Below are 16,841 nucleotides of genomic sequence, written 5' to 3'. Positions count from 1 at the left end.
ACTACATGACTATCATCGAGGAAGGCACAAGGTTTTGGCAGCATACAAAATCCCATACTTAAGCAAACTCAGACCAAACTATTTTTAAAATCCATGAGGTAATAAGTAAAAGAGATGAAATCATGAGGGGCCTAACTAATTTCCTTTTTCCTATGCATTGGTTGTGCAGGTAGGCCAATCGAGTTCGTCCAAGTTAGCTGGGTTTGATTAGTCAGTCTCACGTTGTACTACAAGTTAAGGCCGGCTCTCTATGGGAAAATAAAGAATGCCAAATAATTACTGGGGACAGTTGCACAATGTAAGGAGTTATGTTTAAATGGCCACTTCCCTTCTCCCCTTATAAATGTGCGCTGCTCTCGCTTCTCCGCTGCTACTACGAATATTAACTTCTTGTTCGAGCGTGTTCGGATCAAGAGTAGAAAGCAAAGAGTAACAGGACAGAAAGTTTGCATGGAAAAAGTAGAAGGTTTTTCGATTACCTGTGAAGAGCATGAAGAGCTGATCTCCAGCTTACGAGATTGGAGAACAAGGTAGTGCTTGTCGGTTCGAAGATATCAGAAGTTCTAGAGTTCTGATGATTCGTTGTTCTCTTTCGTTAATTGATTGTAGGTCGGGAATCAACGCTCCGAAGATCGAAGTGCGGTTCGAGGATTTGTCAGTGGAGACTGAGGTTCATGCTTCCAGGAGAGTTCTTCCCACCCTACCCAATGCCATCATCAACACTGTTCAGGTTCCTGGATCTTCATGAATATAAATCTCTATTACAAACCCATGATGACCCATTTCGATTATATAATTAAGTTCAGTAGTATAACTAAATTAATTGGGTATGGAAAATACAATCACCTTAAACAATTTAAGATCAATAATCTCCATGATTGATGGAATTAGACAATACCCGAGAGAAAATGAGATCTTTTGGGCCCCACAACTGTCTGATAGACTAGTATGAATCTGTATAAGAGACCATCTAATTAGTTTAATTTCAATCATACCGACAGAAATGCAAGTATTCATCTAAAATTCCTACCTGGCAAGTTTCATGCAATAATTTGTTTACTGATGGATTCGACGAAAGAATTGTCCAGCAAGCACCTCATCTTCTACTTTTGTCTATAAGATTTCATAACATCCCCATCATGAACACTGCATTGAGAAAGTGATTTAACTCCAACTTAAGTATCATATTCTTGTCACTTTGATTGGCTAAACAGAAGAGGATGCAGTGTTGAGTTGACGGATATAATAAATGCGTCAGCTGTTGTAGCACAAACAACAAAACTCATAAGAGCATTGGGAGCCACTGAAAGAATAGAGATGTCATGGCAACTACATTTCACACCATCAAATGAAAGAAAACCGGTCTTTTTAGATGATTAAACCATCCATCACAATACTATCACAATAAAAATCACATTAAATTTTGTCTGCCACAGTTTGTGAATAAAAACTATAGCAGATGCTTTAGGGTTAATATAGCCCGCAGATGAGCAATTTTAATGCAATTAGCAATGACAATTATGATCGATTTTTCTTAGTCAGCCAATATATAACTTATTCCACGGCAGAATAGGTTTGACATGGAGAAAGCTAGTGTTAATCAGAATATGCACAAGTAACATAATTTGATTAGGAATACTGGCAAGAGAAAATGTCAAGTTGACAAGCTCCAATGGCAATTGCTATTAGATCATCAAAGCATTTGGGTCGAAAACAAGCATGCAGTGGTATAAATGACAGAATTAACTGTTGGCATAATAAATGTGCATTAGATCAATACGAATCTTGATCAGAGGTGTTTACATTTAAGTTAAATTTCCTGATTTTTTTTTGTGTATACCAAACTATATTCTATTAAGATTTTAACTAGTTTATATTATTATACACATAATTGTTCTGTGTTTTAACAGGAGCTCCTGGGACGGCTTAAAGTGTACAATACAAATACAAGTCATGTCAAAGTTCTTAGTGAATTGAAAGGAATTATAAAACCATCTAGGTACTAATTTTAAATTCTGCCATTGAGATCTCTTGCTATCAGTTTGTGTGTATGTGACTTCAACACTATTTATTTGGCTGATCTCTGCATTAGTCTTATTTGCCTAGTGGACCTTTACCTTGGCTTCATTTAAAAACCAATACACGTACCTTTTGTTTTTTTTTTTTTTTTTGCACAAGAATACAAGTATAATTTTTCTGCCAATGTTTTCTCAAAATTTATTGAAATTGTGCAAGCTCCGTTATTTATTTATTTTTTAAAAAAAGAAATCTCTATAATGAAGTACTTGTATTATTTTATAAACAAAAAGGCCTGAAACATTGTCGGAGAAATCACATATAAAGATAATTATATATGGGCAAGGAACGGAATAAATTATCATGGTTCATCTATTAGGGTAAACTAGGAGATTTTAGCATATTTAGCTAAACAAATTTGGAACAAATTTTGTTAAATTTGTAATATTGCTAATCCTTAAATCAAAATGCTGATATTTATGCATACACGAGCTTAGTTGGAATATATGCCACCTGACCCTTTAGGCTCAGATTAGATAAGAGAAATAATTTTTTTTAGAAAATGAAATTGCAAAGGAATAAGAAAAGAGTACTAGAATTGTCGAAATCAATGCTTCATTTCAGATTATATGTTTGATTTCTAGAACTAATAAGAGTATTAAACCAGAACTAACCTTCACAGTATTAAAACATTTATAGAAAATAATTTATCCGATTGGCAAAACTCATACAACTAAGCCTTCCGCCCCATCCGTCCCAATCGTGCCTACTAGCTTGCTTGACTTGTTCGGCCTGCCAGGTCAAATTGACCCAATCAGTTCGATTGACCTGCCTGAGTCATAGGATCTGAACAACCCCTTTGACTTGACACGCCTACCCAACTTGTTTTGCCAGACCCCACCATCTCATTCGACCCAATGGGTCCATCTCTTGTTTGACTCGACAAGTCTGAGCAGTTTGCTTTCTCAATCTAGTTGATTGACTGGCTTTGCTAGCTAGACCAATTAGCATGACCTGCCTGATAACATGAATGACTCTTCAACACAGCTAGCCCAACCAACACACCCAACATGATCGGCCTACCTAGACAACCAACCTAGCGACCCGGCGCTGCCAATTTGATGGTTTGACCAATTCGACTGATTTAATAACCCCAACTAGTTGATTGACTAGACTGATCCACTTTGCTCATTCATGAAAATATATAGTTTTAGAAGGTTGTACAATCGGTATTAATTGGAGAATGAAATAAAAGTGACTATCACAAGTACATATTTGTAATCAAACATAACCTTATAGGAATTCATTCTGAATAAAATAGTGATTCATATGAACCAAATATTAGTCAAACAATTGGCTGTGGTTAGATTGACCAAGGGTGGTGACAGAATTTTCTAACATGACATTGAAGGGGGTTAGTTGAGGCATATATTAACTTGGGTACTACATGCCATCACACTGGACGCATGAAATCATTGGCTATCAGATGATTGACCAGTGGTAACCCGAAACAGTTGTCTACATTAATTTCTCCAAACACTGGGGTCGAATATATGCAAACTGGGAGCCATGTAAGCATATCAACATTCAAATAGAGGTCTTAATATTATATCAATGACTCCATATAATATGATTATAAACTTTTTAAATATATTTGTTAAAAACTTGTGTTACGGCACACTTGGTCAAAGCCCTTAAGTTTATGCTAGAGATAAAAAGGTAAAATTTAAACTCCTAACTAAACTTGCAGAACTACGGTCATAATTCTTGTAAGGTGTGATGTAGATGAGAATCATCATCAGGAACAAATTTTTCAACAGCTGTAGAAAACATGAGTCCATCTTGAGTTTAACAATATCGAAATGGATGTTTCGTGAGTTAATATACATCAAACTTGTAGTGTTGCAAATGGGTACAAAGTAGAAAAAGAAAATTCAGAGCCTTAAATACCATGTGTGATAATTTAAAATCTAAATGATAAAGCAGTTTATCCGGATTCTCCGAATTCAACTTCACTGTATCTCTATGATTGCATAATATGTACTAAATTTTATATATAAGCTAAAAATAGCTATTTCAGGATGACACTTGTGCTAGGATCTCCAGGATCAGGAAAGACAACATTTTTGAGAGCACTTTCTGGAAAACTAGATCCTAGTTTAAAAGTGAGTATTTATTTTAGTTATCGCCTTATTGTGTGAGACAACAGAAACTATCAACTTAGAAAGATTTTATTGAGTTCTTCAAGTTTAATTTTTGTATTTATTTGGTTGTCCATTCCTAGGTCACAGGAAAAGTAACATACAATGGACAAAAGATGAACCACTACCTCTCACAAAGAATGTGTGCATATGTTAGCCAACTTGACGCCCATCAAGCTGAGATGACAGTGAAGGAGACCATGGAGTTCTCTAGAAAAATATTAAATGCCGGAGATGATATTGGTAAGGATCTATTCTTCATTAAATTATTGCATCTCTTTGAACAACGGAAAGAGTAAACTCAACCATTAAAGTAACTTATGTCCTTTCCTAAATGATGACTTAAGTAAAGAAAATTCTAATACAGACAATAACAAAAACATATAATTGTGTAATGCACATCTTATATAAATTAACACAACCTTTAGTCAACTTAATGATTCATATTGAGAAGTTGATTTAGGGAGCAATCACTTTCTAGATGCCATATGTTTGTTGTTACCAATTATTTATTAGGTATTCACCTGTTTGCGCCATTGGAAAGTTCCTCAACCAATTTTCCTACAATGACTAAAAGTGCCTAGAAACAGATTACCTTGCATAGTTGAAGAAAAATAAATCAAAGTGGTTAATCTTGATCAATAAAAAACAGAAATTTATAGTAAGGTTAAAATAACTTATCATTCTTGTTTGAAGCAACATGCTTCTTGCTAACAAACCTTAATTTGGTCATCAAACTCTTATAAAATATCACATACCAGGATGTCTCATTAGATGCTTTTCCAGAGATGCTTAAAGAAGTGAGCACAGTAAAAACAGAAGCAAGCATCAAAGAAGAGACAAATACCAATACCACGGTAATCATGATTGTTCTCCACTACCCTTTATGGACAGATTAAAATTCAAAAAACACTGAAGTTTAATTGACACAACAATGGGTTATGCAGGAAACTGTGTTTTCGAAAGATGAAGGGAGTTTCATAGTTGACCACATTCTGAAGGTATTCCTTTATTTCCTGCTTAGTAATTATGCCAAAATGTGGTGCTAGGGACCTTTTAAATGTTTATAAGCATTATCTGAAAAGTCAGTCCAAACTGCTATATGGCCACAAAAGTTTATGCTGTGAGGGACTGCATGACAGTTGACTGCACAATGGTCAGAAGAGTTATACCAATACCTAGCTTGTTTTGGTGCAAGTCATGTTCCAGTTGATATGAATGAAATTAAATCAGTTTTACTAAATAGACATGCAAGTTATATGAATTGCTTAACTCAACAAGTAAAACTTTTGGTCATAGGAAGTGTGATAGTTGATCAGCATACATTGTATGGCATTACATTTTGTGTTATATATATATATATATATATATATATATATATATATAATTGGATTTGTTAAGATGATACATGCAAATTTTGTTGACAATGATTAGTTAGGTGGATTAATTGATGTAATGTATAGAACATGCAAACTCATTTTTCAATAAATGATATTATACTTTATCATCAAAATAACTAACATAAAAACAAGGACTGCACTACATACACTTTTCAAAACCTTGGTCAGAAGCATGCTGAATCAGAGTAAGAGTTACAAAATACAGAGATAGGTCTTGTCCGGGAAAAAACCTTTTTACTTCTCATGAACAGAAGCAAAATTATCTAGGATGATAGGAAGTTAATGAATTAAAATATTCAACTAAGAAAATGACTTACATGAGGAACCATTTCCCACAAGAAGCTTTAAGGTGTTCCCATGCAAAAAATAACTTATATCTTTCAGACTTCATGACTTATTCTTTCAGGTACTTGGCTTACATGAGTGTGCAAACATAATAATAGGTGATCAGATGAGAAGGGGAATATCTGGAGGACAAAAGAAAAGAGTCACTATTGGTATACATCTTACCTTTGGGAACATCAGTTCAGCATTTAGCATACATTTAGGTCTTTGTGATGTATGTTTCCATGCCAAAAAATAATAACAATTTGCAAAAGTTTCAAGGTTTTTTACATTACCATTTTCTAACACCATCTCAACATTTCATAAGCTATTGGCCAATTATAGTGTTTGTTCTATGCCAATCAAATATATTAGCTGTAATTCATAGTCTACAGTGTAACTCTTTTTGAAGTATGTTACCATCTCAACAAGAACAAAGCATAGCTTCAACATGAAATCATGAAAATAATGCATCAATTCAAACTTATCATACTCATAAACATAACTAACTTGCACTGCTGGGCAAATGCCAATAAATTGAATATTGAAGATATAAGTAGCACATCATATTACTGGATATAGCATCATTGAAGTGATAGTACGAATGGAGAGGTACCTTGTTGCAGCAACTTTCAGCTTCGAAAAACAATTAGTTTTTATTTGTTGTTGTTGAGAGTGGATTTCTCCACACTATAATCATGTTCTTGTAAGCAGTGAAGGTCAAGGACATTAGCAACTTTGATGCATAGATTTATGTTACTCTCATGACTGAAAAATACAAAACATGATCATGAATTACTGGTCCATTACAATATAATATGAAAACACCAACTGCTCTGGGTAGCATCATGGCAAAACTGTAATCATGCAAGATGTGACCTTTGGAAAACAGGCTAGAATGAGAGTTGGCACCCACTAATAACCAAAACCTTGCACGACTGTGCAAAAGAATCCAGGTGTTTCTCATGTGAACATGCAATAAATCTAATGGTCTTATGTTTGAACCTCAACTACACCACATACGCCAACCATGGTTTTTGAGCTAGGTCAAATAGTTTGGATATACAACTCATGTAGTTGTTGTGGGTTGGAGTGTTAGACTAAGTGAACAACTCAAGGTTTGTATTGGACCTACAGATTGGTTTGTGTATAACCTTCAGATATGTTACTTAAACTTGGGTATGAATATCCTACAAAGGGATGAATCTAAATGTTTGAGGTTATCTGTAAAGATCTAAGGTGACAACTCAAGCTACTGAGCAAGTAGAAAATGAGTCCAAGTATTAGAGACCTTCATCACCTAAAATAAGTCTTTCTTGAAGCATATATACTCCAACATTTAATTTTGGAGGAAATAAGATATTCAAGAATGCAGTAGTTACAATAGCACTTATTATCTTGACCATCTTCAAATATTTGAAATGACCTTAGTCCATTGAATCTGACGCTTGTTTGTTTTGGAAAAAAATAACTGCAGGTGAAATGCTAGTGGGCCTAGCACAATGTTTTTTCATGGACGACATTTCAACAGGGCTTGATAGCTCCACTACCTTTCAGATTCTCAAGTTTCTGCAGCAGCTTACACGTGCTTTGGATTTCACCATGGTTATATCTTTGCTTCAGCCTGCTCAAGAAGCATTTGAGCTATTTGATGACATCATCCTTTTATGTGAGGGGCAAATTGCTTATCAAGGACCCAGAGAACATGTTCTTAAACATTTTGAATGGATGGGCTTCAAATGTCCTGATAGAAAGAACGCAGCAGATTTCCTGCAAGAGGTATTAACTGCCAGTTGCTCCAATTCTTTAAATTCACATGGATTATACTAAAGAAATAATTATGTAATTTGGAATATTTGATGTTAGGCACTGACTACAAATTCAATGTAATTTACAACATTATGAAATCCTGATAGAACCATAAATAAGAACAAAGATTGGAAGAGCCTAAGATGTAACGTTGATAAAACTAACGTAGAGGATCTTGTTAATTTGCCAGTATATTTTTAAAAAGATTTTTTTTTTAATTATTGTTCTATATCTATCTTATTATTATAATTCATCTTCTTATAAAGTTGTGACTTGCAATATAAAGATAGAACGCTAAAATTGTATTGTATTTTCGTATATTTATTATATGAATAATTGTTTTTGTTTCATGATATTAAAATGATAAAATGTTTATATTAATACTATATATTGAAAGTCGATCCTGACAGCCTTGCCAATAAAGAATCCAGCAGTTGGGATTAATAAGGGAATCACTGCACAAATTTGTTTACCAAGATTAAAGGTCATTAGAGATGTTTATCTTCTAAAGACCTCATTTCTAGCTATGAGCCCACATTCAAGTCAATGAGTCTTATGGAATAACAAATGCCACTGGAAATCTAATGTCTTTGCAGCAAATCACATCGAACTAAACAGCCTAAGGTCATATGAGTTACATTACAGTTGATGTGGTACAGTCTATAGCTGTATGGTCTACTTAAACATACTAAACTAGAAATGCACATCATATTTGCTGGGAACAACCAACATTTAGCATGAACAGAATAAGCTTCAACAGTTCTGACTACCGAAAAGATTTAAGCATGCTTGATATGCAACTACAGAAACTAAGAATCAAAAATATCAAAAAAAAAAAAAGGGTAGAAGTGGTCATGTAGGTTGATAAATTTTTTCAGATGAAATAATTTGGATGGAATGAACTTATTCAGATAATATCAAAGAGGGATCAATCACAATACTGGACAGGTAGCAAAAGCACATATCAGTACATATCTATACAAAAAATTTCAGAATGCTTCAGATCTTCTAGAATTGGCCTGAAACTCCACAAAGAGTTGCAAAAGCCATATAACATCGAGGAGAGTGATCAAATTGTCAAATTAAATGAGATGTATATTGTCCGAAAGTGGGAGATATTCAAGGCCTGCTTCTCAAGGGAAAAGCTATTAATGAAGAGGAACTCTCTGGTTCACATATTCAAGGCCATGCAAATTATAATACTGGCATTCGTTACTATGACAATTTTCCTCCAAACAACAATGAAACATCACACGGTAACTGATGGTTACCATTATCTGGGAGCCATATTTGGTGGAGTAGTGATGGTAAAATTCAATGGTATGACAGAGTTGCAAATTATTATGAGAAGACTTCCAATCTATTACAAGCAGAGGGAAGTGCTATTTCTGCCAGGATGGGCTTTCCTTTCACCTATTATAATCCTCAGCCTCCTATCCTCATTTATTGAAGCAGGTCTATGGACAAGTCTAACATACTATGTGATTGGCTTTGCACCATCAGCAATTAGGTAGGCCCACACATATACCTTGTTCCTTAATCCTGATATGGTGGACAAAGCAATTGCAATGAATTTAAAAAGAATCATATTTGTTCCTTTTCAGATTCTTGCAACAGTTCTTGGCATTCTTTTGTGTGCATCAGATGTCAACGTCACTTTTTCGCTTTATAGCTATTGTCGCAAGAACACAACTGATGGCTAACATACTAGGGACAGCCACTCTAGTGGCTGTCTACATTTTTGGAGGTTTCGTCATATCCACAGGTTAATTTACTTGTGGTTTCACACTTTTCCTATTACAAGATTAATTTGGTCCTATTCTGCCTTAATTTTTTTCCCTGATCATTAAATATTTGTCTAATATGTTCAAAACAGATGCTATCCAATCATGGTTGATTTGGGGCTGCTGGTTATCTCCTTTGACATATAGTCTGAATGCCATAGCAATCAACGAATTTCTTGATCAAAGATGGAATGTGGTAAGCTATTAATGCAATATAAATAGCAAATTCACTGCTTGAAACTTGTAAATGCAATCAATATTGCAAGGGATTCACTGAACAGGTTACGGGTATATGAAGGAGCACTTATGACTCCACAATCATAGCCTCCTGATGACAAAATGAGCAAAGCAATTCATACTTTCGCCAAAAAGTGTAAATTCAGATAATCATACGGATAAAGTGCCAAGAGATAATGAATAATTATCCATACCTGCATTAGTAATTTCAGAATAAAATAATTCACTTACTGACAATGCTTAAATTCTTAAACTAGTAATGCTTCCTTATTCAATGGGATAGCTCACTCTCTATAACTATCCTAACAGAAAGTTGACAATGGAGGAAGTGGCGAGGATACAATTGGAAAGATCATCCTGAGATTAAGAGGGATGTTAACAGAGTGGCACTGGTACTGGTTCTCTGTAGCAATACTGCTTGCATTTTCTGTGGTCTTCAATATTCTCAGCATTGTGGCACTTAAATATATGAGAGGTATAAATTCCCAGATCTCCATCTTCAAGTATGCACATGCATATATTTATCTAGAGTTAATTAAGCATATAGAAGGGGAGCCTTGGCGCAACGGTAAAGTTGTTGCCATGTGACCAAAAGGTCACGAGTTCGAATCTTGGAAACAGCCTCTGGCAAAAAGCAGGGTAAGGTTGTGTACAGTAGATCCTTCCCGGGACCCCGCATGGCGGGAGCTTTGTGCACCGGGCTGCCCTTTTTTTTTTTTAATTAAGCACGTAGCATCAATCATGATGAACTACCCAGCTCAAAAGCTTCAGATTGGAAATTCAACCCGTCAATAAGATCTAGAACATTTAAAAGTTCAACAGAAAAGCACAAAACAGTATATGGATGTGTATCCATCCAAAATTACACATATTTGCCTTGCTAACTTTTGAGTTAGAAATGTACCCCAACAAAGTACAAGCAATCACAAAATAAGGTCCGTAATTAACTTCAACTGCTAGCATATACTTCCAACCTTTGGCCCAATGGTGAATTGACCTTCCAGAGGTATCAAAAATTTGTTTACATCCATGTACAAGATTTGAATATCATATAGGCGAGCACAATGCCAACATAATTTGCTAACTTTAAAGTATATACTATATACAAGTTCTTCAGTTCAAAAGAATTGGATTCTACTGCTAGCTTAGTTTTTTTATAAATATCTTGAACTATATATATATGAATATTTCTTAATTTCAATCAAAAATTGACTAATTCTGGTTTTATTTCAAAAACCAAAACTGTCCAAACCTAGGGGGTGTAAAGGAGCCGAGCTATGTGGATTACTTCCCCACTTATTCAAGTTTGCTTATTAAAGATCTCATCGAACTCAAACCAAGCTTGGGCTTCTTATCAAGCTCAACTAGAGAGTTTTAGTTAAAATAGTGATCTAATAAATGAAGCTAACTTATATTATTTTCTCATTTTTGATATATTATGGATACTCTAAAAATATAAAAAAAAAACTGTATTTGAATAAAAATAAAAAATAAGATAAACAAGGTAATAAATATATTTATTCATAAATTGTTACTGGGTTTTGCTTGTGAGTTTAATATATTTTCTATTGAACAAAAATAAACGAACTATTGTCGGTAGATTACTGAGCTTATTCACAAATAGCGTGTGCATCTACAGCCTAGTCAAACTCTTTTGATAATTCAGTTTTTTGCTCAGCCATATGAGGCCAACAAGTCATAAGCACTGATGCTTTCATAAATAAATTCAAATATAATTTACTAACAGTATCACTGATATAACCTTTCATGTAGCAAATTTCAAATAATTAGGAGAGAGACAAACTTGGCTTCTTGATGATGACAGTTTACTGCAGAACTGCTGCTGAAAACTGATTTCACATTGGCATTATGAACATGCAAAAACTACTACAAAGTTCAAATTGCTTCTTTTGTTTAAAATTCTTTAAACCATAGATCATTTCCAGAAGATAGAATTATTGATTTATATCATCCATCTTTACTATCATGAGTGTGGGAATGATACCACAATCCGTATTTTTTAATATATTTTTTCAACAAGTGCAGCTCCATTGAGAAATAGATCGATCATACATATGATGCCTACTGATTTCAAGAAGGTCAATGCAGACGCCCAAGCATTAACAGCTCAAGTGGCATCCCAAAGTAGGATGTCTCTACCATTTCAGCCTCTGACAATAGCATTCAAAAATATTAGTTATTATGTAGACATGCCTAAGGTAAACAGTTGTCCTATCATTTCAGATACAAGACTGGTTGATTTGTTCTTAGTACGTTACGTGACTAAACTCTTCTCTCTAATTCATTTCTAGCAACTGAAGCAAACTGGATTGAAGCAGGAAAGACTTCAGTTGCTACGACAAGTCTCTGGAGTCGTCAGGCCCGGAGTACTAACTGCACTAATGGGAGTGACAGGTGCTGGAAAGACTACCTTACTAGACGTTTTGGCAGGAAGAAAAACAGTAGGACACGTTGAAGGAAGCATCAAAATATCAGGATATCCAAAGAGGCAGGAGACATTTACCAGGATTTCAGGATATTGTGAGCAATCAGATACTCAGTCTCCTTGTCTAACAGTTTTAGAATCCTTATGGTACTCAGCACGACTACGCCTTCCATCAGACATAGACAAATATTCAAGACGTGTAAGTTATCCCCGAAACATGGTCCCAGCAAACAAACAATAATAAGCAAAATGACCAATCCTTTTTTCAGAAATGCTTACATTGACACAATAATTTAGTGCATAGGGTCATACCTTATGTTTTCTCAAGTACACTAATCTTTTGCGTACTTTTTCCTCTGCTTCAGATATTCGTAGATGAAGTTATGGAACTGGTTGAGCTTAAGAAACTGAAGAATGCAATGGTAGGTTTACCAGGATTAAATGGTCTTGCAGCAGAAGAGCGCAAACGTCTAACAATTGCAGTGGAATTAGTTTCAAGTCCTTCTATCATATTCATGGATGAGCCTACAACAGGTCTAGATGCACAAGCTGCAGCAATTGTGATGAGAACAGTTAGAAAGGCAGCAGACACAGGGCGTACAATCGTCTGCACAATCCATCAGCCAAGCATTGAGATATTTGAAGCTTTTGATGAGGTACTTAGTAATGCTAGTTGGTTTAGTCTATTAGTATTAGAGAAAGGTAAAATTATAAGACAAAGCATGATCAGATAAAGCATAAGACTGTGGCTGTCAGAATCTCATGATTGTAGCATACTGCATACCCAATAGATTAATGTTGATAAGTTTAGCCAATATAGTACTAACTACCAAGACCAAAAAAGGATAAAAAAACTGATCCCAATTAAGGAACAAGCACATAACTTCCTTCCACATTTTCCCTAACCAGACCATCTTTCTTATCATGCTATCAGTTAGGGATGCACACATGCAATAAGGGAATCAATAGACTATTTGAACACTTTGGTATATATACATGAAAAGTAATTCTCCCTTCTTTCTGAAAAAGACTTATTTTATTAAAACCAAGACACATCACTCGATATATAAACCATTAACTGTAGTCAAAGATGAGAGGCTTCCTGTGATAGCTGATATATTGGACTTGGAGTACAAACACAGGGGTGGTAGTAAGTATCATGCTCACATGAATGCCACAAGAAGAATAAAAGTAAAAGATGTAATTAAGAACATCAACAAAATGTTGATGGCACATGATAAAAAGTTTGAAGAATCAGATACCTTCCAAAAGTATGTGGCAACTCTTGTCCAACAAGGAAACACAGACTAGAAAGAATCTAATGCATATGTACAGATATTTACAATACTATATAAAAATTCAGTGTGCAGCTTTGTTTGAGAGTGTTTGTACCCAAAATAAGTAGATTGTTGATCTTGTTGATTTTTTTTTTTCAGTTACTTCTAATGAAAAAAGGTGGACAGCTTATTTACAGTGGACCTTTGGGCATTTTATCTGGGAATATGAGGCAATACTTTGAAGTAAGAAAAAAGTCATCACACAACCAGTTTACCAGGACAAAGAACGATGTTTAACCACAAACTGAATTTTCTTTTCAGGCTATTCCAGGAGTACCAATGATCATAGATGGTCAAAATCCTGCCACATGGATGTTAGATGTCACTTCTCCCGCTATGGAGTATAAGCTTGGCATAGATTTTGGAACCATCTATCATAACTCATCATTTTACAAGTAAGTTTATTTATATCCAACCTGATACATATATAAACAAGCATCATCCATCAATTTTGATAACGTGCTGCTTGCATCCCTCAGAGACAATATTAAACTGGTTGATGAGTTTAGTGAAAGACAAACTAACACAGAAGACATTCACTTCATATCCAAATATACACAAAGTTTTTCATCTCAGTGTATATGGTGCCTGTGGAAACAGCATAGATCTTACTGGAAGAATCCAGAGCATAATGTAGTTCGTTTCATCATTACAGTCTCAATATCACTTCTATTTGGCTTAGTCTTCTTTGGAATTGGTTCTAAAAGGTAAGAAACAAAGACTCAACTTATTTACTTTTTATTTTAATTACTTTTAACTAATAATTTGTAATTAAAAACAGAGGGACACAACAAGATATTCTCAACGTTCTAGGAGCAATGTATGGTTCAGCACTGTTTCTTGGGTTTGCAAATGCTAGCGTAGTACAACCTATTGTGGAAAGGGAAAGGATTGTATTTTACCGTGAAAGAGCAGCTGGGATGTATTCTTCTATGCCATATGCCATAGCTCAGGTACAACTGTTAATTAATATAATCATAGACACCGGTCGATGAACAAATAAACAAGAATGGTTTAAATACCAAAAAGAGTAAAATCTCCTAGAAAATCTTTTTTGTAATAGTTATTTTTCTGCAATATTTTTTTCCCCCAATAACCTCTTTTATATATACAAGGGTTCAGGAAATTGATCTACCTGCAACTACTACGATACAAGTAATGCAAAAAACAATCTAGAAGAAGTGACACAATATAGAGGACAGTGAGGCCCTTGTCGTCAGTGGCAGAGCCATATATAACTTAGTTGGAGCAACTGATCCCACCAAAATTAAGTGTTTCAATAAAAGAATAAGATCTGCAGCCATAAAATATTCATGTTTGACACCACCAGATTGTTATACAAACTATGAATGAAATTCTTTGGTGGAAAAAAATTAGTAAAAAGTACCATTAGTCCTTTTCCTTGTTATTAATCCTCCAACTTCATTATTAATTTGATCAGCTCATGTAAAGAAAAACATTGAAGTTGGAGAACTATTAACTAAAAGTTTGTTAGTATCATTTCACTCAGTCTAATTGAATACAAATACAACTGTAATTAGAACCTAATTCAAAAAAATTAAGTTGCAATTATTTGAAAATTCATTCCTTCAAATCCATGCATGAGATTTTTCTTAGGTTATTAGTGGTGTCCAGTCAATCCAAACCAAACATAAATAGTTCAAATCTAACTTTTATAGTGATTTTTCAAAAAACAAATACCAAATTCACTAAGCATATTGAAACTGAACCAAATCCATTTTATTTGATTCAGGTTGAATTGAATAGCATGCAAACATCACTTATTAATTTTAATATAACTTGAAAATTTATATGGATAAAAAAAATATTATATTAAATTAGATCATGATTTTATGTAAATTCTGCAAACATTGAATTATGCAAATTAATTTCATTGAAATTGTCTTTTTGATCACTTATCAAAATAAATTTGGTTTGGTTTACAAAGAACTAAATTGAAATAAAATCAACAAATTTATTGTCTTACAATCAACTTGACAACTGAACCAAATTGATTTGATATAAAAAAAAAACAAATCTGTATTTGGTTGAAATTTTCATTTGAACTGGATAATGGGAACAGAATATTGGTCTCACACCCCTAATAACTTCTAATTTTCAGGTGGCCATTGAGATTCCTTATATCCTAATTCAAGTTCTAATTTTCTCAGCCATTGTTTATCCAATGATCGGATTCCCATTTACAGTGGCAAAGTTCTTCTGGTTCATTCTGTTCTTGGTCTTAAGTTTTGTCTATTTTTCTCTCTTTGGGATGATGACAGTAGCACTGACACCAAACCTAGAAATAGCAGCCCTTCTCTCCTTTTTCATCTTTGTTATGTGGAATATCTTCTCCGGATTCTTCATTCCTCGAAAGGTATCTGGTATTTGGCATTTGGTATTTCTACAGCTTAAATCCACACCACATATTATTCCAACATGTGTCGTTGGTGTTTTTTTGTCAGATGATACCTATTTGGTGGAGATGGTATTATTGGGCCGATCCTGCTGCATGGACTATTTATGGTCTAATGGTTACACAGGTGGGAAACAGTGATGATCCCTTGCATATTGTGGGCTCATTCGATATGACAGTGAAGGAATTTCTCGAGCAATATCTTGGAGTACAAGAGAGCTATCTGCCACTCATTGTGTCTCTCCACTTTGCAATAATCGTATTATTTCTATTTGTGTTTGCCTTCAGCATCAAGTATCTGAATTTCCAGAGAAGGTAGCTAAACTGCATGCTTTTGTGCATTCAAGAACTAATTTCGGTCAACTCCAGTTAATTAGAACATAGTGTACGATTGTAAGTGAAAGCCACCACCGCTGTTACGGCTCTTTCAATTGTTCATATATCACTTATGCAAAATTTATCATTCACAGCATGTTGTAGTATAAAATCAAGTTCGAGTGATGTGGGTTAAGGAAAACAGAGAGAATATTCATTTTCGAGTCCTTGCGCAGTACGCATCTATCAGATCGTTAAGCCATTGTTAAGGCACTCGTTGTCCTACCCGAGAAAGTGGATAAAAGTAAAGAATAGCAAAATGCTGAAAGGAAAGAAAGATGATTGGGGAGAGAGGAAGCTCACTGGTTATCGCCTCCGCTGCCGAGGTGAACTGTTCCCGTCCGCATCGACCAGCGATCGACTCCGGCGACGGGATCACTGGGGCGCAGTAGCATTGATGTCGGAGCGCTAGGGTTGAGCCGACGAGCAAAATTCGATGACCATTGTAATGCTTATATACGCAAGGAAAATAATTAATTTAAAATTCCAACTTACG

The 16,841-nt window shown here is 34.7% G+C and overlaps 1 protein-coding gene and 1 long non-coding RNA gene across 6 annotated transcripts in view; one reads left to right on the top strand and one right to left on the bottom strand.

Moving 5' to 3' along the window:
- The window catches only part of LOC121986392, a 24,114-nt gene extending 7,273 nt beyond the window's left edge, over positions 1-16,841 (bottom strand). The window contains exons 1-8 of one of the 2 annotated variants that reach the window (XR_006113398.1): positions 16,649-16,841; positions 14,457-14,513; positions 12,530-12,766; positions 7,492-7,711; positions 5,935-6,709; positions 1,031-1,146; positions 847-954; positions 518-740 (exon numbers count right to left, since the gene is read on the bottom strand). This is a non-coding gene — a long non-coding RNA (uncharacterized LOC121986392). Of the gene's footprint in view, positions 1-479; positions 741-846; positions 955-1,030; positions 1,147-5,934; positions 6,710-7,491; positions 7,712-12,529; positions 12,767-14,456; positions 14,514-16,648 lie in introns of those variants that run through there. The other variant, XR_006113397.1, reaches the window with a different exon arrangement.
- Positions 395-16,437, top strand: LOC121986388 (ABC transporter G family member 45-like). Of its 4 annotated transcripts, none has more exons than XM_042540306.1 (22): positions 395-530; positions 610-730; positions 1,911-1,999; positions 4,097-4,181; positions 4,301-4,460; positions 5,004-5,074; positions 5,165-5,218; positions 6,024-6,114; positions 7,419-7,720; positions 8,662-9,260; positions 9,355-9,515; positions 9,627-9,730; positions 10,081-10,246; positions 11,818-11,990; positions 12,084-12,416; positions 12,583-12,873; positions 13,654-13,737; positions 13,816-13,949; positions 14,034-14,261; positions 14,336-14,507; positions 15,677-15,931; positions 16,020-16,437. In XM_042540306.1, the coding sequence occupies exons 1-22, from the start codon at positions 451-453 to the stop codon at positions 16,287-16,289; spliced, it is 4,023 nt and encodes a 1,340-aa protein (XP_042396240.1). In that variant the 5' UTR covers positions 395-450; the 3' UTR covers positions 16,290-16,437. The 4 variants fall into 4 exon arrangements, with proteins under 4 accessions (XP_042396240.1, XP_042396238.1, XP_042396237.1 ...); XM_042540304.1 differs by having other exon boundaries at positions 4,088-4,181; positions 11,881-11,990; XM_042540303.1 differs by having other exon boundaries at positions 4,088-4,181.

The sequence above is a fragment of the Zingiber officinale genome, chromosome 5B, assembly GCF_018446385.1.
Source record: "Zingiber officinale cultivar Zhangliang chromosome 5B, Zo_v1.1, whole genome shotgun sequence".
Classification (NCBI taxonomy): domain Eukaryota; kingdom Viridiplantae; phylum Streptophyta; class Magnoliopsida; order Zingiberales; family Zingiberaceae; genus Zingiber; species Zingiber officinale.
The sequence above is the reverse complement of the archived record's forward strand: the minus strand, read 5'-3'. Positions and strand labels throughout refer to the sequence as shown.

Bases quoted from the DNA above. Each gene is read 5' to 3' on its own strand.
- LOC121986388 (XM_042540303.1), top strand. From the start codon at position 451: ATGGAAAAAGTAGAAGGTTTTTCGATTACCTGTGAAGAGCATGAAGAG. The intron at 2,000-4,087 runs GTACTAATTTTA...AGCTAAAAATAG, and splicing joins GGAATTATAAAACCATCTAG to CTATTTCAGGATGACACTTG. The intron at 14,508-15,676 runs GTACAACTGTTA...TCTAATTTTCAG, and splicing joins TGCCATATGCCATAGCTCAG to GTGGCCATTGAGATTCCTTA.